At 38.1% G+C, this 25,922-nt stretch overlaps 1 protein-coding gene and 1 long non-coding RNA gene across 2 annotated transcripts in view; both read right to left on the minus strand.

Annotated features, from left to right (window-relative positions):
• Positions 1–563: 563 nt before the first annotated feature.
• On the minus strand, positions 564–3,352 carry LOC134674285 (uncharacterized). Its single transcript, XR_010099590.1, has 2 exons — positions 3,051–3,352; positions 564–826 (listed from the first exon to the last, which is right to left on the minus strand). It is a non-coding gene; the product is annotated as an uncharacterized LOC134674285 (long non-coding RNA).
• Positions 3,353–7,671: 4,319 nt separating this feature from the next.
• LOC134674108 (uncharacterized) overlaps positions 7,672–25,922 on the minus strand; it is a 29,355-nt gene continuing 11,104 nt past the window's right edge. The window contains exons 2-4 of the mRNA XM_063532167.1: positions 10,557–10,830; positions 9,469–9,642; positions 7,672–8,921 (exon numbers count right to left, since the gene is read on the minus strand). Coding sequence (XP_063388237.1) covers positions 8,642–8,921; positions 9,469–9,642; positions 10,557–10,830 — 728 coding nt within the window. The 3' untranslated portion in view covers positions 7,672–8,641. The remainder of the gene's footprint in view (positions 8,922–9,468; positions 9,643–10,556; positions 10,831–25,922) is intronic.

The following is a 25,922-nucleotide window of genomic DNA, read 5'->3' on the forward strand; positions in this document are numbered from 1 at the left end:
ATTTCTCCAGAACGTTTGATCGAATGCTGTTCCATATATCATGTAATGTTTTTTCCTTGGATCTGACTTCTGGCAGAACCAGAAATGAATATTTCTTTTGGTCCTTTGAAATTGTTTCTTGGTGTGACTTTTTTAATAAACTAAAAATGTTTTGTATTTTGTTTGCTGTATTATTTCTTATAGGACTTAGGTTAAGTAAGAATAATGATTCTTTATTCTTTGGGTAGTGATTAAGAAGCTTTTTTAAAGTCACATTTCGTTCAGTTTCCAAGTTGTGTGCTGTATATTTTTCTTCATTCATATGGTAGGTTCCTTGATTTTTTCCTACAGGACTTAGGTTTTGTAAATATATTGATTTGTTATTAAAATTGTAGGTATTTAGCAACTTTTCTAAGGCCACTTTTGGTTCAGTTTGCAAGTTGTTTCCTTGATATTTTCCTACAGGACTTAGGTTTTGTAAGTATATTGATTTTTTATTCACATGGTTGGTATTTAGCAACCTTTCAAAGGCTTCATTTTGTAATTTTTTTAATTTTTGCATTTTTTCCGACAGTGTCTTTGAGTTTAAATTGTTCTTTAACTTTCGTGGTAATCGGTATTTTTCGGTACTTTGTTGTAGTGATTCAGGGTCAAATAATATCCTAAAAACATGATTTGCGCTACGTGACTTCAGTTGCTCGTACGGGTCTACTATTACCGAAGGTAAATCAAGGAAGGAAAGCGGTTTTTTCTTGATCTCAGTTAATTTTTGAGACGGTGGCGCGCAATCACCGATGATAAATAGAAATGATACAATAAGGAGTTGCTTCCATATAAGTCGTGGCATCTGAAATAAATGATTGTTAAAATGGGAAACCAATTCGTATTACTCAAGTAATAACACAAGCACTATACCTAATAGTATATTATTTACTATCAAGGACTGTCTTAGTAGTAGCAGTAGTAATAGTACATTATTGTCGAGGCTCGGAAGTAGCTACTTGCAGGCTGAGGATTCGTTTTAAACGGACGACCTTGGGAGTCCGTTTAATTGAATCCGAAGCCAGCAAGTGGCCTTCCAGCCGAGTCATATACAGGGCGTCCCACAGCTATGCCACATGGAGGGAAAGTACCCTGAATATTGTAGATGGAACATTTTACTGAAAGAAGACATTATTTTAATTTTAAAAACAATTTAAACTGCATTCATGATTTTTAAATAATTACATGGTTGAACCGGGAATCGAACCCGCTACACGAGAAAAAAAAAAACAACCTGTAGCTTTTTCATCCCGATCGAAAGGCTTCATCATAAGGATTATTTTTTGCTAAATAACATAGTGTCAGAGACTAAAGGAAGACCATGAATTTTAACATTTGATGCGAAATTTAGCGAAATAATCAAAAGAGAGCGGCTTTGTATTCAACAGAATGACACTCATTTTGAGCATTTGATAAATTAAATTGGTTAATTTGAATTAAAAATGTTAAAATTCATGGGTTTCTTTTTATTACCGACACTATGTTATTTAGCAAAAAATAATCCTTATGATGAAGCCTTTCGATCGGTATGAAAAAGCTACAGGATGTTTTTTTTTTCGTGTAGCGGGTTCGATTCCCGGTTCAACCATGTAATTATTTAAAAATCTATGAATGCAGTTTAAATTGTTTTTTAAATTAAAATAATGTCTTCTTTCAGCAAAATGTTCTATCTACAATATTCAGGGTACTTACCCTCCATGTGGCATAGCTGTGGGACGCCCTGTATAGTGCTTTTCTCAAAAATGGTGCAAGACATATAAAAATTATAGAAATATTTTACAAAAGCAACGTTCTTACGTATATATTTTCACAGAAAAAAGCCCTTGCCGCCTTTTTATTTTTTTAATAAATAAATAGAAGTGTATTTTTCTGCCGAAAATGCGCCAACCTATTTGAGACACCTAAATAGTCGCGGTACTAATCATCTGTTTGGCTGTTTAATGGGCCTGTGCCTTCATTTGATATGGCCATTCAACATTCAACTTTTAAAAAGTTTGGAACTCGACAAATAATGGAATTTGTATGCAACATTGCAGTCCCAAAATCGAGACTGCAATGTTTTTAACTTTTTAATTTTTGACTGACCATAAACTACGCGCTTCGCGACCTATTTTTTAGACGGCAAAGTCGACTTTGCCGTCCATTTTTGAGAAAAACACTTTATTGTACAAAAATCAAGACAAAACAGGAAATATAACATTCGTTATTAGTACAAAGGCGAACTTATCCCTTTAAGGGATCCCTTCCAGTTAATCTTTGAGCAACTGAGGGAGAATTGGAGACGGTAGACATTCGTACTGTACCAACAGCGTAAATAAAAGAAAAAAAAGAGAAAAGAATAATGATAATAAAAAAGAAAAGTTTCTTAGTTACTTATAATATTAGCAGCTTACCTACAGCAAATATATTCATATATCATCATCATCATCATCATTTCAGCCTTTATACGTCCCACTGCTGGGCACAGGCCTCCTCTCGAGCGCGAGAGAGCTTGGGCTATAGTCCCCACGCTAGCCCAATGCGGATTGGGGACTTCACATACACCTTTGAATTTATTCGCAGATGTATGCAGGTTTCCTCACGATGTTTTCCTTCACCGAAAAGCAACTGGTAAATATCAAATGATATTTCGTACCTAAGTTCCGAAAAACTCATTGGTACGAGCAAGGGTTTGAACCCGCGACCTCCGGATTGCAAGTCGCACGCTCTTACCGCTAGGCCACCAGCGCTCGCTCATATGTACATATATACACAAAACTAAATACATATATATTCTATAATACATATTACACATATACAAAAACTACAATACCGCACACATCCTTTAAATTAAGTTTTGTCTGCTAGCCATAACCTTTTTAAATTCGCCTTAGTTAGCGATTCGACCGATTGACACTGTCGAAAAGTATATTGAATATGCGAATTATTTATGTGAGTTATTTATATTGGTCATTTGTGAGGTACGCCTAGATACATATATTTACTAGATAGAAATGACTATCTCTAATGTAAAATATCAATTAAATTACCTTTTCTTTCATAAGGATGTCTTCATCAGTGTTAACACTTGTCTATACGAAAACTGTCTGATATCGTGGCGAGTTAATTGGTTAAAATACTTCAGACCGAATTATTGCTTTTTTAATTACATTTGTCAATTTAGTGTGATTACTAAATTGGTCATAGTTTAGGATACGCTAACCTTATCTAATCCAAAATCGAGTGTGACTATAGTGATAGCAACCGCAGCTGCATTAAGGTACCGTTCGAATTCAGACTACCGACTGCATTATGAGTACTCAAGCAAATGTCAGAATCGATGTTGCTGCTCGGATTCTTGACATTTCCGGCAGAAATGTCACGCTACAGTGATGCTGATGTAGTTTGAATCCAAACGGTACCTTTACTGTTGCGCCTTGGGTTACTGCTGCGGCGTTAGGGTTGCCACATCGAAAGACGCTATTATCGGGAAAAAATATCAATTTTTCGGGATTTTAGGACTTAAGTCGGGAAAAAGTAATTGTATTAAAAACAACGATATTTCACATTATTGGCACTACCTTAGCTGCTCTGCCCATAGACGTTTTCATATAAAAATTGTATAAATTCTTTGAGATCTTGAAGTTCAAGATCTCGAAGAGAGCGAAGTCTCTCGCTCATCGGTCGACGCGGGTCGCTCGCTCGCTCGACGATAGTTCGGAATTTGAAATTATTGTTTTATAACGTGAAGCTGGTTTTCGGGACAATTTTCACTTTATCAGGAATCGGGAACACATGCTAAAAATCGGGAGAAACCCCCCCAAATCCCGACCATCTGGCAACCCTAAGCGTCGTTGAAGCGGGCGTTATCATTGTCAGTTCCCTTGATAAAACGAGTTACAGATTGCACGTTTAATTCGCGACAGTAATGCGGCTCAGAGTGTCAGTTACTTTATTAGGAAACATGACAGGGATATAGTCTGCATCAAAACAGCAATAGTAAAAGTGAGAACTGCACTACTCTTGCGACGTTATTGTCATTCATTTTACTATGGAAATTGACAATAACATTGATGTGTCGGAGCAGCTGTAGTGCAGCTGCGGTCAGAAATGGAATGTCACCTTAAGCCTGCAGTTTTCATTAGTAATTAAAAGTTTATACCTATGTTTATACGAAATAAATACCTTATCTCTGTTTTGGCTATGTATACGAGTATATTCTTGACTGTGTCTAATCCTTACAAGTAATTCCACCCTCTCCTTGGCCATCGTAAGTTGCTGAGCATATCTACCAGCTCTCCCAATTCTTCCGCTTGCTTCTTATCAGGATTATGTTCCATCTCATGTTCTTTCAATGCTTTAAGCATTTTTAGCATACCACAGGGTATACTCTGTTTTCCATCGTCTTTGGTAGTTTTTTGAGTAGTTGGTTGGTTGGTGGTTGGTTGGTAATTCGGTATTGTAACATCTTCTGTGACCTTTTTAGGAAATATTTGACGGCTTGCGTGGGTTGCGGATAAGAAAAGTAGGAAATATGTTATGTGAGCTATAGCCATCTGGAATGCGGAAATATTTTATTCGAAGGATCAATTTATTACGTGTCATTTAACTGATATAAGTATATATAATTAAGACTGCGGCCGATCACAAAATTAGCCAGATAATAAAATTCCTTGACATCATTCCTCTCATCAACCTGGCACATTATGATACTTAAATCTGGCCTAATGTTAATAGGTATATCATGAAATAGCGGCGTAATCATATTATTATGCCTAAGAATTTCCTGATCTTGCAGATTTTACGATCGACCGGCGACTTAAATACCTCATTACTTATATATTTATACATAAGCTTACCTACGTTTTCGGGAATAATGACGTTTGTAAGCGATATTGATCGATGGTTAGGAATATTTATGGTACCTAAACACATACGACTAGAATTTTGATATTTAAATAATTTTAACAACACTTTTTAAGATTTCTATAAAATAAACTATTATTTATCAGTGATTTTCTGGCGACATTAGTCACCTCGGTTCGGTTTTGAATTCGGTTTAGTTGTTCAGATTTGATAAGGGTTCGATTTGAGTTTATTTTATAGCAAACATAAAACAAAACTATGGATACAAAAGTACGTACATACTGTAAGTGTATTCACATGTTCAATGAAGTAGCTAAGGGGCTGTCCATAAATTACGTCATCAATTTTTGACGATTTTTGACCCCTCCCCTATAGTTAATCATCCAATAATCATGCTTCAAATGACCCCATTTCCTCCTGCTTCATGCTACCGTCATCCGATGTCTAGACCCCCCCCCCCTAATTTGAAATGACGTAATTTATGAATAGCCCCTAAGTAGATGAAGTGTTCAAAACACAGAGTCTACACAGATTTTTCTACCGTATAGCAATAAATATATTATGCTCAAGTTAATTTGAACATCACGCCCGTTTAGTAAATTCTTGCTGTTTTTATGACATTCTCCAATGAGAATGAATCTTACCGAAATTCTGCTTGAGATTCATTGGAATCTTCGAAATTCGAATTCGAAGAAGAAGATTATCACACTGATGCAAGTTTGCACGTCAGTGTAGAGGGTGACATCGACATCGCTATGCACGTACGTGTACCTATAGATATAGCAATGTCCCGCTCACGCACCGGAGCGATGTGCGGATTCGCATCCAATGTGAAGCCCGCATTATTTTATTTACGCTTGATTACCTACTGCCAAGCACTTGATGATGCAGCAAATGTGGAGTAACAGCAAATATAACATATATATATAACTTGGTCAAGCTGATCTTGTCAGTAGAAAAAGGCGGCAAATTTGAAAAATGTAGGCGCGAAGGGTTATCGTCTCATAGAAAATTTGAATTTCGCGCCTTTTTCTACTGACAAGATTTGCTGGACCGTCTATATCTTATAACAGCCTTATATTAGAGCTATAACTTTTTATTTATCTTTCTATCAATAAATCTGTTTGTTAGCTAAGAGTTTCTTGTATAATGTAATGTCACATCCGTCACATCACACAAGTCGTGGGACTTAAGACCTATAGTTGAATGAACAATGCACTCGACGATAGAGAGATTGTTGAACGACAAGCACCACTGGAGCATGGGATAATCGTCCTTACGCAATATCTTCGTAATGCATAACATAACTTTGAAAGTGATGCGATATAATCTTTGCTAATGAAAGTCACTCGCAGTGAGTAAAATGAATTAGTTTCAAAACTATTTGTAAATTTTATTACTGGTCATAAATAGTAAATATTGTAACTTTTGTTTACTTTATCTCGTGGCTTGTCTTTAACATTACCTAAGTCAACTTTTAAAATTTAATAAATACTATAGGGTTGCCTGACTAATCAAATCAGGTTCTTTTTTCGAAGTGTCAAAACGATTAGCTACTTTTTTTTTACCTAGCCTACTTTTGTGTCCCACTGCTGGGCAAAGGCCTCCCCTCGTTTTCTCTACTCGACCCTGTCATCGGCATTTTCCCACCATTTGGAGTAGAATGCGTCCAAGTCGTCCCGCCATCTCCTTTTCGGGCTGCCTAAACTCCGGTCTGCACCGTCTACTGTATTCCGTGGGTCCCACTCAGTGAAATTTATATGTATCAGGCCCCGGCGGCAAAGTTTGTTTTTCGTTTTATAATGTTTTTGTCGTAGGCATCACAATTCCTCTAGGATGAAACCGTTTTTTTTTTTAATCTGACTTCTAATTTCATAGGCATGTAAGGAAGGAATTCGGTTTTTGTGCCACCAAGCCACCAAGGATTTTGAAGGGTACCTAAGTAACCTTGGTAATGGCTACCTATCATATTGAAAATCTAATAAGGTACGAAGTAGTACAGAAATCAAGCTACTTAGATATTACATACATTACAAAAGTAAAGGGTTCTATGGATATCCATTAACCTACAATACCATTGTTTTTCGTACAATAGGTATATGTAGTACAGATGCAAGATGGTGACCAGTCGTGCGTTCAGAGAAAAGTTATTTAACGAAACATTTAGGCCGATTGCGGGTAAAGATACCGCAAATACAAAAAAAAATGCATGTGGTCGACATTTTCGTAATGTCAATTTTGTGTACCAAACTTTGGAGGAAATGTTGTAGGAAAGAGAGCTTTTAAAGAGTTGAGTTAATGTAGGTAAATTACCTAGTAGTAGGTAGTTACTAGTACTCGACACTTTCCTATGTTGCCATCTTCAAAATCTTGTACTCTTTAGCCACCTGACGACACTCATGCTACACACAACATGCCTGGTACATAAAATATGCCTGATTAAATTTTTTGACTCTTTATCAATTTGACAGAGTTTGAACTGGCAAATTTTGATACTCTACACTACAGTCGTTAGGAGGCTTAGCCATTTCTATTGTCAGTTACAATATCGATACAGGCCGCGTAGCCAAGATGCCAATCGCTTACGCTCCGTAGTGATAGAAACGCAACTGTCACTGTCACACTAATATGGAAGAGTGATAGAGAGACATAATGCTTTTCGTTGTCGAAGCAATAGCGATTGTAACCTTGGCTAGCCCGGCAGTAGTGTCTCTTCTTGATTGGCGTGAAGATTATTTACTGCCAAGTCAGGAAAAGGCCTTAGGAAGAAGATACCCAGGGTTGGACGAAATGAAACAAAGTAGGTAGTTGTATCGTTTACCTTTTTATTTATTTACAATATTAATTTATCTACAAAAAATAGTCAAGCACAATACTGCATACGCGTTATGTGTTCCTTTTGTTAATGTTTATTAATTAATTTTAATTTTGTGTTGCTAGTTAGTGGATAAGATTATGAAATATAGGTACCCAGGACTAGACTAATACTTTTTTACAACAGTACTCATACCTTTTGTAAGAATTTCCGTGATAATTTTTACTTTTAAATTTAACTCCGATCGATCTATTTTACTAATTCCGAGATGATCCGTAAAACACAATCCGTACATATAAGTTATTTACAACATGGACCGCTATGTACAGTCGACTGTACATAGAGATCTTGGCAATCCTATATTTGACGTCTTTCTATACCTATAATTTGATGTATCTATCTACATGTTCACGTCATTTATATCACGTCAGGTGTGGCTGCACAAGACTGCTAATAGTGCAAAGTCCGTGCAAACTTAGCCTAGACGGAGTGTAATCCTTTATCTATTTGCTTTTCTTCACTATACCACAATGACGGGGCGTTCTTAAAATTAGACTTCAGCTGGCTTCACTCATAGTTTATTCCTTAAAATTCTACTTCCACTGGCTTAACGCATGTTCAGTTTATTTTGGAGGTATTTAATTAAAAAGTAAACTTTCAATTAACTAAGTGACTTCTGACTGCTAATTTTGACGCTCCGCCACTGCTATATATTTATATAAATCATCGAGTATGTACTCTAAGGTGGCTGCCATGGATATTGGCCACTACATATTGATTGGCTGCTCTTAACAACAAGGTTTCAATTGACTTGTTTCTTTCTGATTTGTTAGGAGTGGCCATCAATTACTATGTAGTGGCTAATAACAATAGCAGTCACCCTATTTACAGTTTGCCGTTAATGGCAGTGACATAGTGTAAATGTCCTTCACTTGCTTCTGCCCTTCGCCTTGCCTGCTTTCATCGGAACATCAGCAAATTCTGCAGCAGTCTCAAAGGAGAGGACCGGCACAGTGCCCGTTTCCTCGGACATGGGTACCGTCTTATACACATGGCAAACTGCCGATCACACTCGCAAGATCTCGCAGCGCAGCCGTTGATGAACTGGTGTTGGGTCTTGTAGTTCTCCAGAGCGCAGAGAGGCTCGCCGTGGTAGCACTTCCAGTAGTACGGCTGGAAGTAGACCGTGAAGAAGGGGCAGTAGATGTTCTCGTAGCAGCGGTCGTGCATTCTGCAGCAGCTGTGGAAAAAGGAATGGTTTAAGGATGGGATTGACGGGAATTGTTTTGGAGTGTATCATGTTGGTGTGTGTGTTGTATGACTTGCGTGATCTCCATGCCGATAACTGGTGGGAGATGGCACAGGATCGAGCACTCATTTTGGGTCGCTGCGCCATTAAGTAAGTAAGTAACATGTTGCGAGCTGGTAGATGTACCTACATAGGGTGAATGACTTATAACGTTCGAGCGATTAGGTAAGAAATATTGTACAGATACTTTTAATGAATAGTTTTCAGAAAAATAAAATCGAAGTAACTTGTCAATCCCATCCATAGGCCTGCCCTCCCCGCGGAATCCGCAGTAGCACCCATATCATTTGTAAGACGGCGATAGCAGGCATTGCGGCCTGTCGCGTAGTACATACATCATTTTGTACCATGAGCCACAAAAGTGCATGGCAACAACTTTATCAATGAATTCATTCAGAAATTTTCCGTGCAATTTCGCCTCACTGTATATGTGGACCAGATTCATGAGAGTAAGAAGGATATATGATAAGGAAATTACTTGTCAATCCCATCTGTAGGCCTCCCCTCCCCGAGGAACCCACAGTAGCACCCGTATCCTTTGTAAGACAGTGGATCGCAGCCCGTAGCACAGTACATCATGTTGGCCAGATGCACCACTCCCCGCTTCCCGCGATTTTCGCCTTTATTGACGAATGGCTGGGGTTGGACATGCCTGTGTAGTAAAATGAAATTGGCTTAATGTATTTGGGGTACGAGTCCAGAAAAGTGTCGCGTGTCGTGAAATATCTACTAAACTAGAAGCACTTTCTACTGTAGCAACAGTAAGCAAGATGCATCAATTGGTAAGCGTTGCAGTAGTATAGGTAAGTGTTGCTAAAGTATGAAGTGCTTCTGGTTTGTTAGATATTTAATTAACAAAGACACAACACAAGGGCCATCAGTTGACCTTTTTTAACGCAACGATATATGTAATTAGGTACCTATTAACTACTATGGTAATAATGTTGTTACATATTTTATGCCTTATATACCTACTAACGTGACTCAGTTTACATATAGGAAATCCATATGTTGATAATGTTGTTACATATTTTATGCCTTAGATACCTACTAACGTGACTCATTCTTGTGTTTTATGCTTAAAAAGGTTTTGTTCTCACTACCTACTGTTGTTGGTAATTTTTTTACATCTGTCGTGTTGTTATAGGATTGCCTTACATAAGTTTATTAATTAGGTAAGCATAGTTAAACTATGCAATCTTGTAAGCAACTGTTGTACCTACTTGTTACATTATTTATTACGACTTTTTATTTTATTTCTATTCATTCATATCTAGGTAGCTAAATCGTAAGCACTGGCAGCGCAGCGGTGAGGCGTGCAATTTTTAAATCGGAGGTCACTGTTTCGAATCCCAGGGTACTACCAATGAGTATTTTGGAACTTTTCGGTGAAGGAAAACATCGTGAGGAAGCCGGATCAATAAGGCGTACTTTCCCCTTTTTTGAAAACGGTGAGATGGCAACTGCCTTCTGTTGAACCTTCATTTCTCTATGGATTAAGTTGCCGAGGGGCCCTAGATTCCCGGAGCAAAGTCAGGACAACGCTAGGAATATGATAATACATACCTGACTCCTTTCAAATAATCCTCCTCAGGCACAGAGGTCCTAAACGGGTCTCTGGCAAACCCGACCAATAGCTGATGCTTGTTTTGACTACCTGCAAACTCATACTCTAACTCATTATCTTTGGTATCTAAATAAGAGTCTCTATCACTAGAACTAAAGGGCCTGGGGGCTGTGTTAGTTAGGTTGTTTGGTAAGGTGAATGGCCGCGGTTGGTTGTGTATTTGGACGTAGTCTGTGTTGTTGTAGATTGATTCGTAGGAGAGTTGGGACCAATCTGGAACGAAGAAATGTGTTATTAATATAAATATTCTATGGCACACACAATGCACAAAAGGACATCAAAAAAATAGGAAGTCTAACTAGGTACAGCAAGTTTAGTTAGGTATTCTTTGACTAAATAAGTAGATAGTTTTGGTATACCGTTGCTTGATTATAATTAGGTAAACTTTCCGCTACTTACACAAGGTAGATAAGTAAGTACCTATACTCAATATAAACTCAAAATGTTTTGATAATTTACATTATTTATTGATTAGTACTTTTAGTGATCCTAAATTGGTTTGTAGAGGTAAGTATATTACTTTATTTTTATTATGTAAAAGGTAGTAGGTACACTTGGTGCATTACTAGCTCGTCTCAGGGGCGTAGCTAGAGGATATGGCGCCCGGGGCAGACACCAAATTTGCGCCCCCTCCCCCCCCCCCCCCAAACGAAATGAACGTAAGGTGGCCACTGACAAGCCTTCCAACAGTCCAAATAGCGTGGCTGCAATCCAAAATCGGTCCGTGAATGTCAAAAACGTACAATGTTTAATATTAGGATGCCGTCCATTTGGATGAATCCATTGTAACGGCATCCATTTGGAAGGCTCGTCAGTGGCCTGCTTAACGAAAGGAAAGGGTTATTTTTTGCTTTAATAAGTATACTTTTAATGTAGACAAATACAGTGTTAGGTACCTATGTTTTTTTAGTACATCGGTGGCCAACAAGCTTACGACCCACCTGATGGTAAGCGGTCACCGCATCCTATGGACGTCTACACTCCAGGGGTGTTACATGCGCGTTGCCGACCGTTTTAAAACTTATAAACTTCTTTTTTGGAGATCTCTATTCATAGGTACAGCGTGGCTTTGGACTGATTTGAAGGACCCAAGGTGGCATCCAGGTGCTCCTGTCCAAAGGTGACAGCAGTACTCAATATATGGGATCAGTCTACCCCAGAGTAAAGTATGGCGGTGGCCTCCCTTTATTGAGCACACAGAGTTTTTTTTTGATACGAGCGCACGTCACTGATGGAGATGTCAACACCGATCGAGGCTCCCAATTAGGGTTTGCACGACGGATCTGAAATGTATGAGAAGATTCGTGGATCCGGATCCAGATCCGGATAATTTCATACATTTCGGATCCGGATTGCAAACCTCACTCCCAATACTCCCTGACATGGGAAGGGTTGTGCCTTGAAAAATGAGGTTTTCTTAGCGGTAAACGCGCAAATTTGAGTCATGGTAGAATTGAATCGGATTAAATTGTCCTGATCCCACACCGAAACTCTGGATAGAATGCCTCGATACCTGACACAGTTATTTCTACTATTATTTTATGGGGTCACTTCCCCATCGCTATTTCAGTTCAGTCCAGTTCAGTTATCAGTGCAAATACCACGAACAATTATTAGAAGGCAGAAAAGCAAAGCAAAGCTTCACTCCAGAATTTCTTAACAAAAGTTTTAAGTCTCGAAAACTACGAAAAATCGGCTAACATCTGGTACATGGGGTATATTCTGATAACCCACGAAAGGATTCTAAAAAAAAATTATGGGCGTCAAGGTTTGGACCAGCCTGTAGGTTATACAGGGTGGCTAAAAAATAACTGCATTTTCGTTGCCAGGCAGGTTTTTGGATTATACTGAGCAACTTTTACTATTAGTCCAACCCCTAAGTCGCGAAAAAAAATTGGCTGTTTCCTACATTTTGGCTGGTCCATTTTCTATGGGAGGGTAAACTTTTTTTTCGCGATTTCGGGGTTAGTCCCGTAGTAAAAGTTGCTCAGTCCCAAAACCCAAAACCTCCCTGGCAACGGGAATTTAGTTATTTTTTAGCCATCCTTGTATAGTACTGTCGTCCGCATATCGATGAATGTCGTCGATAGACAACATGTCACAGATATGCAGCAGCTATTGAAGCAGCCGGCCTAGCCGAGGTTACAATCGCTATCGCTTAGACAACGAAAAGCATTATGTCTCTCTATCACTCTTCCTTATTAGTGTGACAGTGACAGTTGCGTTTAGATCGCTACAGAGCGTAAGCGATTGGCATCTTGGCTACGCGGCCAGGTTCCGTCTACTACGGCTCATATGCGCCTGCCGGACAAAGGGCTAGCGATCCATTTGCATAGGTAGTCTCTTGGAGAGTCCATAAGATGGTAACTTCGACAGGAGACCCCTAACGGAAAAGACGCGCTAACACGGGACACAACTCTGAAGCACTCGGCCCGCTCGCCTTATAAAACGAAAGCATAGCAACTCCCGCCTTGATGGAAGTTTCTTGCATAGAGTATTCGCTGATGGTGGGCGGTAGGGCGCTACCGTCGTCTGTCAAGGTCGAGTTCGAGGCAAAAAGAGTAAGAGTAAAAGATCGGCTTTCTCTTTTGCGCTGTGGGCCAGAATACCATCCGCATTTCACACTTCACAGTGGTGGTAAATATGACTGACAAAAGTTTCCCTGCTGCCTTTTAGCAAGGCGGAGAGGTACAGGTCTTTTGCTCATTTTGGCGCCCCCCCTTGGACGGCGCCCGGGGCACGTGCCCCCTCCAACCCCCCCCTAGTTACGCCTCTGGCTCGTCTACACTAAGTTTGCATCTACATGGTCATACGTGCCGCAGGCGTGCGATTTAGCGTGGACGGACTCCAGTAGCTAGTAATACATTGCTCACTTCACCTACTTAAAAATACATGCTCACGAATCCACGAATTAAACAATGACAAAGACATTGCCCTCATTCCCACTCGGTTAAGAAGACGCATTTAAATTTGACCATTAGTATTACACTATTACATAAACATCTGAATTCTAAACCATGGAACCGGACCGGATTAGCCTACTCCCATGCATTTTCATACTTGGTTGGGTTTCCATTCAGACGCGTAACCTATTATACAACCATTGTGCATTATATTGGCTCATGGAAAAACGACAAAACCTCTTTGTAATCAATATGAATATAGGACCTTTTGAGGTATTAGACCCAGTGATGAAAAGTCGAAAATGCCGTGAAATAAAATGGACATAAGTCCTTTAGATTTTACTGGTGCTTGAATGCGTTGCTTGCATTGTTTTGGGGATGTAGTGCATGAAAAGTGGCGATTTTTGAATGGTTAGTGGGTGAATTTGATATGGAAACTGTTGTAATCTGCGATTAACATTATACGGGAGATAATAGTTGCACATGCAATTTTATTATTGCTTTTTTCGTAAGCCACAGTAACTGAACCAGAATCTACCTACGGAGAATCTGAAGAAGGTTCAATTGTTGACTAAATTACTACTTCCCGAACATTTATAATAATTTAGTTTTAATTTATGTATTTCAGAAAACTAGCTAGAGTAAATTCTACACTGTGCAATAAGATAGGTAGAGTCTGTGCGGAAAGAGAAGAGTCGTGGCAGAAACGGGAACTAACATTTTAAATTTTATATGGCAATCAAACCTTTGACACCTGTCTTGTAAAAAGTAAACAAACTTCTGTCAATGTATATTTTTATTAACAAAAACCGCAAGTTTTATGTATAAAATATTTTCAAAACACGATAAAACCGTACATAAAACCACAAGGAAAATTATATTTAACATTGTTCGGTTTTGTCAGCGGGAAGAAAACGGCTAAAAGCCGACTATCGACTTACAAAAAGTCGCGGAACGTGTTTTCGCTATTCGCGGGTATTGATGTTGGATTTAATATTAAATAATTACCTACTTAATAAGCCCCCTAAGTAACTTGTCTCCGGTACATAATCGGTAAGCATATTCATTCAAAATATATTAATTTTCATAAATATGCAGGTCATTCATGATCTTTAAAATAACTGACAAATAGTCTTGATACTTGCCATTTTATGCATATTTGTATGTAATTTCTTTTTCAGGATTGTGTAAAAGTACCTACGGTATCTCGAATAAAAGACCGCTAAGTAGGTGATATGCAAGAATTCGTAATCTACGTGCCGGATTCAAGCACATCCAGTTCAGATGAAGATAGTTCTATGAGTGTCCCTGGTTGTTTTGAAGCTAGCTTAAACATAAGTGACATTGAATATTTTAATTCAGACTTCGATTACAAAGAATAAAACGTTTTCTAATAAAATATTTCTTTATTTGTAAGTTCGTTTACTAGGTTCTGAATAAAACTTTTTCTAATAAAATATTTCTTTATTTGTAGGTTCTGTTAGTTACGAAATTATATTTCATATTTAGCAGTGACTTTTCGGCGAAGTAAAATATCGTGAGATGAGAGAACCGGACATATCCCAATAAGGCCTACCTACTTAGGCACTATTTTTATTCATATTCATATTTATTATTAATAATGTACACATACATTACAAGTCAAGTTTACAATGGGTGAAATATATCCCAGATAAAATTACAGTTCTATTGCCCAATTTCTACCCGATCTACCCGGTTTTAATAACTGTTGGACTGCACAGATTAGGCAGTACATAAATGAGACTCGTATCTTGTTTGGTACTAAAATTACAGTTGTATTGGGCAGATTCTTAAATAGTTTTAGCAGTTTTGTCAATCGCAGTGACTTTTTAGTATCTGAGATATAAAAACAAGTGTGTTTTAAAAAGAAAACTAGTGCCTGCGCTAAATCAGAGGATTGAGTTGACGAGCCGACACCACCACCAGGCTCCGTTTAGTAAGCCGTGGTAAAAAACCGGAACAAAAGGGATTCAAGTATCATGACCTTTAGTGTCGTACTATAATCACGTGACCAGTGTTGTCAGCATAGCAAAAACCATAAAATAGCACTGGCGCGCCCTCAAATCCCACGACTCTTCTCTTTCCGCACAGACTCTAACTATGGGCGAAATTGTTAAAGAAGAGTTAAAATAAATCTTTAGTTATGACTCGAGTTAGCAATTTTAATATCTCCCGTGTTACACACAAGATTATTCATAATGCTGAATGTTATTTAATGTAAGTAATATTTCGTTCTGAAAGCTCTGTCTTACGGTTCTGTGTTTATAGTTATTGATAACGATGACATAGTTAATAGAGACCTGAATAAGTAATAATTAAATCTTCCCAATTATCACATCATTAATATTGCCGCGATAATATACAGTAACCAACTAAACGCAAATACAAGAATAATTACCCCGTGTAATGTTGGCAAACAATGATTTCAGTGTAATCTCGACGAATTAATGTCATTACTAATTCATAAGCTAGGATAATAGGTATTGAAACAACTACGCAGTATCGTTCGCTAAATATTATTGTCACAGGATCCAACTAATATTTTTAATTAAGGCCCTGTAGATTTGTGTTCTCTCACTTTCATTGAGCGTAAGCGTAAACGAGATGGATGTACGATTGTACGTAGGTACTCGGGACCGCGGATATTATGTTTTTAAATTATAATTTTGTTGTAAGTTTAAAAAAAGAAAAAAGTATTCTCTGAGTACCGTCAAAAACAAAATTGCGGACTTTTAGAAGTAATATTCATATTTTCGTGATTTTCCTCTATCGAGTGAAAGGCAAAAAATCAGAGTTCGAATCATTGAAGTCCCTAGAGAAAAACTTCAAGATCACTAATTAATTTTTTGGCAACCGTATTGCTATCTAAAATACCGGTACGATTTTTCAAAAACTCCGCTTTTTGAATCTACGGCACCTTAATGCCAATAGGGTAAGTGTGGCTAGCCGCCACTTGGGGCATGTCAAGGCATGTATACGTTGATTAGTGTTTAGTGCGTCTTTATATGTATATTATCCCTACATACTTGTATTTGTTGTATAAGTCTAAAAAAAATTAAATAACTAGTGATTACTTATGGCAACATTTTTGAGATTAGTTGCCAAGCGGACTCCAGCCTATGCCAAAAAAGCCAAGAAAATGCTAGGAAATAGTTCGGTAATGGATTTGGATATGAGTTTTGTTTTATAAGTAGCTTCTAGTAGATTTATTATGTTCTTTATCGTGATAATGTGATGTTTTACAATTAGCATAGGTAAGCACAAGTTAGGTTACTTAGGCACGTTAATCATTGATCTCTGTTGAAAAGATTATCATGTTACTGCAAATTAATATTTTTTTTACGATTATCAGTCATGCAAATTGTGGATTTCGTGATTCATATAATTATTGTATAATAAGTTCAAAAAATCCTTCGTATGAAATTAACCTAGTTTGAAACTCGATAATTTTATCGAAGTCATTAAACACCTACTTAAAATTAATAATAACTACTTAAAATTTTGGTTTTCCTCAGAAACGCGTAACTTTTCAGGATTGCCATAAATCAAACCACCTAATCCCATGTATAGCATAACCTTACGAAAATCCTGAAAAGCTAACGGTTCCAGAATTATGTATGAGTAATGATAATATGACAGTCATAACATTATGACTTTCAATAATTATGTCAAACAAAGGGATGCGGTATTTTTATTATAAAGGTGACAGTCCATTTCCAACGACAGCTGCATTACTGTTCATTTTACTATGGAAATTGACAATAACAGCGACGCGTTCAGTACTAGGAGTGCAGCTGCGATTAGAAATGGAATGTTACCATAAGGGTTAGGTATTTGTTAGTACGAAGACGAAGACGGCTAAAATCTCGTGACGCAAATGCGCAATAATCAATCTACGTACTTAATAAGTTAATACCAGCAGTTGGACGATCAGCAAAATTGCGATAATTGCAAGCACGATGCAGACTATTGTTTCTAGTATATATAGCGTGAGAGATTAAATTATGGTTCGACATAATTTGACACGTTTTGCATGGTCGGTATAGTCAGCGGCAGAAGTTGCTAAGCGGGACAGGTGTTCAAAATAATCTTGACGCGATTTTATTGTTAAGAGAATAAGAGCGTGTCAAGGTAATTTTGAACACCTCGCCCGCTTAGCAACTTCTGCTGACTGTATCTCAAATTAATGTAATGGTTTGAGGTGACGGACGCCGGGCTTCTGGAGCCTATTCAGAATTGACGATTTGTTACAGCCTGCCAAAAAAAGAGTAGATATTAAAAAGTGGCAACACTGTAGTGTGTGTAGGGACGACCCCTTTCAAATCAATGCTTATAAGAGAACGGGACGACACTACAGTGTTGCCACTTTTTAATTTCTACTCTTTTTTGCCGGGCTACATGTCCAGTGAAGGCAAGCACAGAGGCGAGGACCAGATGAAAGTGCCTTCTTTAATTAGAGGTCCGCGGTGTCGCCACTCACTGTCAGCTCTACACAGGCTGCCCCCGCGGGGCGATTATTATTATTATTAAATATACCTGCCGGCGTATTATGGATGGCTTTATCCATCTTTATCCACGTGATAAAACAACTGTTACTTTTGAACACCGTAGGATAGAAAGTAACGGACACCGTTTTATCAGGCTGTCACGTAGACAAGAAGGACCATCATATCCGTACTGCCGGCTTAGCCAAGGTTACGATCGCTATCGCTTCGACAGCGAAAAGCTTTATGTCTCTCTATCACTCTTCCATGTTAGTGCGACAGTGACGGTTGCGTTTCGATCGCTACGGAGCGTAAGCGATTGGCATCTTGGCTACGCGGCCTGGTGTAAGAGAAATTAAAAATATAGTTCATTATTTGCTGTTCCTCTTTCCCATTATTTTTTCCCTGTCTACATAGATGACATAGATGTTATGAAATTGTATTGTATTATATATATGAGATGCATTTGAGTGGTTCCATGTAAAATGTAAATAAAGAAAAAATAAATAAAATATCTTATATCACAGTTATTTTACAACACCGTGAGAACCTAATGTAACTTATTATTAGCAAACAAATGGAATTCAGGTCATTGACCCAAAGCGACCGTGATTGACCTTTGTTTAAGTTTGGAATTGCTGTGTTCGAAAATTGCGGATTGGTGCAACGCACGCGGAGCATACAGCGAGAATAAAAGATAACTAATGGACAGTATGCTAACTACCTTTAGGTTTAAATGAAAGGGTTATATTTTCTGAGAAAAAAATCATGCTTCTAATTTGATACCTGATATAGATGGCGCGGTAGTTGCAGTTTGTGAATCTAGTTACCTACAACAAAATATAATTACGCTTTATAGAGCGCCAGTGCTATAATAGTGCTATATCTAATAAAATTTTCTTAGACTTTTCTTTTCTTTTACAATTCTTTGTTGGCCATTTTATTTAATGGTGGCTCGCTCTGGTAGGTAGGTTGACCATCAGGCCAATAGTTGATGGCCACTTAGTGCAGTAAAGTGTAGCCGTCCGGAAGTCATGAGAATGGACACTTCACTTGTTCATTCGTGCAACTTTTAAATCTGGAGTCGTGGGTTGAATTTTTCCACTTAAAGCTCATTTTCAGAATTGGAAATCTTATCATCAAAACCGGATCCTAAAACGTAAAAAAAAAACAATTTCCAAATGTCTAAACCTATAAACCTACGTATTGCCACTCCACCATTAATATTATTTTTAATTTGACGAATCACATGACTTTGGAAATTGGAAAAGCTAATAATAGCATAGGTAAGTATGAGTTGGTAAGTAGATAATATAACCGCAGTAGGTAATATGTAAGTAAGAAGCAGTGGTGGCCGAGTGGATATGACGTCTGACTTTCAATCCGGAGGTCGCGGGTTCAAATCGTGGCTTGTACCAATGAGTTTTTTTTGGACTTATGTACGAAATATCATTTGATATTTACCACTAGCTTTTCGGTGAAGGAAAACATCGCGAGGAAACCTGCATACATTTGCGAAGAAATTCATATAGGTGTATGTGAAGTCCGCATTGGGCGTGGCGACTATAGCCCAAGCCCTCTCGCGCACGAGAGGAGGCCTGTGCTCAGCAGTGGGACGTAAATAGGCTGAAATGATGATGATGATGAGGTAATATGTAGATACCAGGTAAGTAGAATCACAGAAGTTTTACACCAATAAAGTTACAGTACTGGTGCTATGTAAACTGCGGAGATTGTGCAAGAATCCCCATTCCGATTCGATTTGGCGATCTCGCACAAATGTCAAGGTGAAGAGAGCCGGACTTACGATCGCAATTTTGATGTAAGTAGTTAATTGAGTTAACGAAGCGCCTGTGGCCTAGCGGTAATGGCTCCTCTACACGATGGGCCAACGCCGGCCACTCCAAGGGACTCATTTATGCGTTAGAGGGAGCAAGTAATATTGGTATCTCATTCTTCCGCATGGCTGCATCCCTTCGAGTGGCCGGCGTTGGCCCATCGTGTAGAGGAGCCATAAGAGCGTGCGTCGTACCGATGAGTTTTTCGGAACTTATGTACGAAATATCATTTGTTATAACCAGTTGATATCGGACATCGGGAATATCGGGATATTCGGGATCTATGGTTAAAGTTGTCGTGCTGTTTGGGCACATTCTGTACAATATAATGGCTCCTCTACACGATGGGCCAACACCGGCCACTCCAAGGGACGCAGCCATGCGGTAGAATGAGATAGCAATATCACTTGCTCCCTCTAACGCATAAATGCGTCCCTTGGAGTGGCCGGCGTTGGCCCATCGTATAGAGGAGCCATAAGAACGACAAAATACAATGCATCAAGATTGTCTAAAATAATATACAAGCACAAATGATTAAAAAGTTTGTTCTGTTTATTCACACCTACATTATAAATTCAAAGTGATAAAACGACACGTTGAAGTTTAATTAAAACTTGTTAAAAGCGAGTTAATTTTATAAACAGATGACATAACTTCAAAGAGTTTCATAATTATTGGACATTTCGCATAACATGGCAAATTTATGCATAATTACATTTGCAAATCAGTCCAATATTATGTTGAGAGGTTTAATAAAAGTTGAATGCGAAATTCAGGTGTTCTGTCAATTTAGTTATATAGTAGATTGAAATCCGTGAATTTCTTTATTCTTTAATATTGAATTATATCATCATTTGTGACTGTTATTTGTTATTACGAACTTAGTCAATATAATTTAAGGTCATTGATCATTTCCATGATGATTAAAAGGAAAAAGAACAGCAGTTTTATATTTCTATGCACAAATAATACAATGTGGTATCTACTAATTTCAATGTTCCACAACTTAAAAAAAATCTGCATTTAAACAACTGAAAACGGGGGTTCAAAAGACTACGCGTATGACTGTAGGCTAGTATTTAATACCAGGGGCCTGTTTCTCAAAAGCTTGTAACTTGTAATACAAATGGACGTCCTTTTCTAACAAAAGCTGTCAAAAGTGACATACGCTTGTATTACAAGTTACAAGCTTTTGAGAAACGGGCCCAAGTAGGCAATGTTGTATAGTAGGTAAGGTTTACTCGGGTAATTCCGAATGTCGAAAACTGTCGGATAATTCCGAAAAGAGACTTTTATTATGATGGAATTAAGGGTGATTTTCATCTGAATTTCGGAATTATCCGACATTCGGTATTACCCGAATACACCTCATGTAGTAATTGTAGTATTTACTCATTTCAGCCGTCCATTCCGCATTTATCAAAAAACTAGTTTCGGTTGATATGGAAATATGTGAGATCTCCTTATATAGCTCGTCTTGAAAAATCACCTGCGTGGGAATTTCTTCTTAATACACACGAATGCTATTAAGAATCGTTTAAACCTTCTACAATAATTGGCTGAATGCCCTTCGCAACCCGGGCCCAGCTGCAAGAAAAAAACAAATTTCAAAACGACAATTCACACACTGGCTGTAAAATCGAGATTACGTTTTATGGCATCACACTTTTAAAAATCGATCTATCAATTTGGAATAGTAGCTTTCGCAAACGCGTAACATGCAATTCCATCAATTGGAATTTGAAACTTATGAGATTGTTTACAACGTTGAAATTGTAATGACATGATTGACTGAGATGTGATATCGCAAGAGCTGTGTCTTGGGATTCAGAAACGAATATTTTCAATCTTTGAGCTTTTATAGCTGGCCGGTAATAATAAGTTTGGGTGCATTGCAAGGTATTCGGGTCGCGATGAAGCAATGGATTTCGTATTGATGATTCAGAATTTTATTGAATTAAAGTTATCAAATTTAACTGCCATTATTCGAATAGGCCATCATATTTTTGCCGCAATGCCGCTAGGAAAATTAAAACATGCCGACTAATATTATAAATGCGTAAGTAATAACTAGCTGTCTCTCTGTATGAGTGTCATCATCATGCTTAAACCATTGAACCGATTTAGATAACATTTTGTATGGAGATAGTTTTTACAAATCAAAGAGAGCCGGACTTACGATCGCAATTTTGATGTAAGTAGTTAATTGAGTTAACGAAGCGCCTGTGGCCTAGCGGTAATGGCTCCTCTACACGATGGGCCAACGCCGGCCACTCCAAGGGACTCATTTATGCGTTAGAGGGAGCAAGTAATATTGGTATCTCATTCTTCCGCATGGCTGCATCCCTTCGAGTGGCCGGCGTTGGCCCATCGTGTAGAGGAGCCATAAGAGCGTGCGTCGTACCGATGAGTTTTTCGGAACTTATGTACGAAATATCATTTGTTATAACCAGTTGATATCGGACATCGGGAATATCGGGATATTCGGGATCTATGGTTAAAGTTGTCGTGCTGTTTGGGCACATTCTGTACAATATAATGGCTCCTCTACACGATGGGCCAACACCGGCCACTCCAAGGGACGCAGCCATGCGGTAGAATGAGATAGCAATATCACTTGCTCCCTCTAACGCATAAATGCGTCCCTTGGAGTGGCCGGCGTTGGCCCATCGTATAGAGGAGCCATAAGAACGACAAAATACAATGCATCAAGATTGTCTAAAATAATATACAAGCACAAATGATTAAAAAGTTTGTTCTGTTTATTCACACCTACATTATAAATTCAAAGTGATAAAACGACACGTTGAAGTTTAATTAAAACTTGTTAAAAGCGAGTTAATTTTATAAACAGATGACATAACTTCAAAGAGTTTCATAATTATTGGACATTTCGCATAACATGGCAAATTTATGCATAATTACATTTGCAAATCAGTCCAATATTATGTTGAGAGGTTTAATAAAAGTTGAATGCGAAATTCAGGTGTTCTGTCAATTTAGTTATATAGTAGATTGAAATCCGTGAATTTCTTTATTCTTTAATATTGAATTATATCATCATTTGTGACTGTTATTTGTTATTACGAACTTAGTCAATATAATTTAAGGTCATTGATCATTTCCATGATGATTAAAAGGAAAAAGAACAGCAGTTTTATATTTCTATGCACAAATAATACAATGTGGTATCTACTAATTTCAATGTTCCACAACTTAAAAAAAATCTGCATTTAAACAACTGAAAACGGGGGTTCAAAAGACTACGCGTATGACTGTAGGCTAGTATTTAATACCAGGGGCCTGTTTCTCAAAAGCTTGTAACTTGTAATACAAATGGACGTCCTTTTCTAACAAAAGCTGTCAAAAGTGACATACGCTTGTATTACAAGTTACAAGCTTTTGAGAAACGGGCCCAAGTAGGCAATGTTGTATAGTAGGTAAGGTTTACTCGGGTAATTCCGAATGTCGAAAACTGTCGGATAATTCCGAAAAGAGACTTTTATTATGATGGAATTAAGGGTGATTTTCATCTGAATTTCGGAATTATCCGACATTCGGTATTACCCGAATACACCTCATGTAGTAATTGTAGTATTTACTCATTTCAGCCGTCCATTCCGCATTTATCAAAAAACTAGTTTCGGTTGATATGGAAATATGTGAGATCTCCTTATATAGCTCGTCTTGAAAAATCACCTGCGTGGGAATTTCTTCTTAATACACACGAATGCTATTAAGAATCGTTTAAACCTTCTACAATAATTGGCTGAATGCCCTTCGCAACCCGGGCCCAGCTGCAAGAAAAAAACAAATTTCAAAACGACAATTCACACACTGGCTGTAAAATCGAGATTACGTTTTATGGCATCACACTTTTAAAAATCGATCTATCAATTTGGAATAGTAGCTTTCGCAAACGCGTAACATGCAATTCCATCAATTGGAATTTGAAACTTATGAGATTGTTTACAACGTTGAAATTGTAATGACATGATTGACTGAGATGTGATATCGCAAGAGCTGTGTCTTGGGATTCAGAAACGAATATTTTCAATCTTTGAGCTTTTATAGCTGGCCGGTAATAATAAGTTTGGGTGCATTGCAAGGTATTCGGGTCGCGATGAAGCAATGGATTTCGTATTGATGATTCAGAATTTTATTGAATTAAAGTTATCAAATTTAACTGCCATTATTCGAATAGGCCATCATATTTTTGCCGCAATGCCGCTAGGAAAATTAAAACATGCCGACTAATATTATAAATGCGTAAGTAATAACTAGCTGTCTCTCTGTATGAGTGTCATCATCATGCTTAAACCATTGAACCGATTTAGATAACATTTTGTATGGAGATAGTTTTTATCAATCATCATTATTAAGTATGCTACGCAGGCGAAGTCACGGGCAGAAGTTAGTTCATCTATAAAACAAGCTGGACTCGCTTTCTAACACTAAATTACAAGGAGTTTCCAAACACCTTTTTGCTTGCTTGAGGTCACGACCTACCGGTTGAAATCTCCTGACTTACCAGATCACAAACCGGAAACGTTGGAAAGTGAGTGTGATGTTCTAACTGATCTGGGGGCTAGTCAAGATGACAAATGAACGTCGTCAAACGCCAAACGATTAGAAAAAATAATTATATTGGGATCTGCATCTGTATTGCTACGAAAAGTCACGTGACTATGTTCGCACATTATTTATTTAAGTTTCGAATGGCGTTTTCTATTTAACGATTGTCATATTCGCTAGGGCACCTGAGTACAGGTGACAGTCCATTTCCAACGACAGCTGCACTACTGTTCATTTTACTATGGAAATTGACAATGACAGCGACGCGTTCAGTACCGGTAGTGCAGCTGCGGTTAGAAATGGAATGTTAGTAATGTTACCATACATCTCTTTATAGTTAAATAAGAATTAAGACGAAAGTGGACTATTGCTCCGAATCCGCCTTTCGAGCGGGCACAGTTTGTTTTTTAAACAGGTACAGTCAGCAGCAGACGGGCCAGGTGTTCGAAATACGCGAACGGTAACGCGACTTTATTGTTAAGAGCATAAGAGTGTGTCAAGGTAATTTTGAACACCTCATCCGCTTAGCAACTTCTGCTGCTGACTGTACAATAGGTACATGAAATAGTGCAAAAATATATTCCATAATGTCAACAACATTCAGGGAGGAAAATGAGGACTACGTTCGTATGGAGAAGTTATCGTCCCCTATTCCTCTTAAGCGTTAGCACATCATTTTGATAACATGAAACGCTCAGCTAATTCTGCTGCTGACCGTACCAATGTGATTTGGATGCGAGAGTACAATGCCATTATAAGGTCTACAGCAAAATTTGAGCTAACGTAAGAGTACAAATATGTACAATGAAGCCAGATGTTTATATTACTGACCTTCAATCTGACTGATTGAGCACATACTAATGTCACGACATTTACGGGATTAGCGAAATGGTTTCTCAATCAGGTCTATTATTGCACCATGCGCTTTTTAGGGTTCTGTACCCAAAGGGTAAAACGGGACCCTATTACTAAGACTTCGCTGTCCGTCCGTCCGTCCGTCCGTCCGTCTGTCACCAGGCTGTATCTCACGAACCGTGATAGCTAGACAGTTGAAATTTTCACAGATGATGTATTTCTGTTGCCGCTATAACAACAAATACTAAAAACAGAATAAAATAAAGATTTAAGTGGGGCTCCCATACAGCAAACGTGATTTTTGACCAAAGTTAAGCAACGTCGGGCGTGGTCAGTACTTGGATGGGTGACCGTTTACTTTTTGCTTTTTTTCCGTTTTTTTTGCTTTATGATACGGAACCCTTCGTGCGCGAGTCCGACTCGCACTTGCCCGGTTTTTTTCGTAACTTGATCGTCACTATAATAACAGAATACCTAATATCGTTCTAATAAAATATGATGGAAAGATTCTTAGTAATATACAGGCATGATGATTTATATTCTAGTCCCTCCTGCATTCATTTTGACGTGTAAAGATTATTTTGCTTTGGCTATGCCACTAAAAGAGGTATGAAAAAGGCCGCTATTAG

The sequence above is a fragment of the Cydia fagiglandana genome, chromosome 2, assembly GCF_963556715.1.
Source record: "Cydia fagiglandana chromosome 2, ilCydFagi1.1, whole genome shotgun sequence".
Lineage (NCBI taxonomy): Eukaryota > Metazoa > Arthropoda > Insecta > Lepidoptera > Tortricidae > Cydia > Cydia fagiglandana.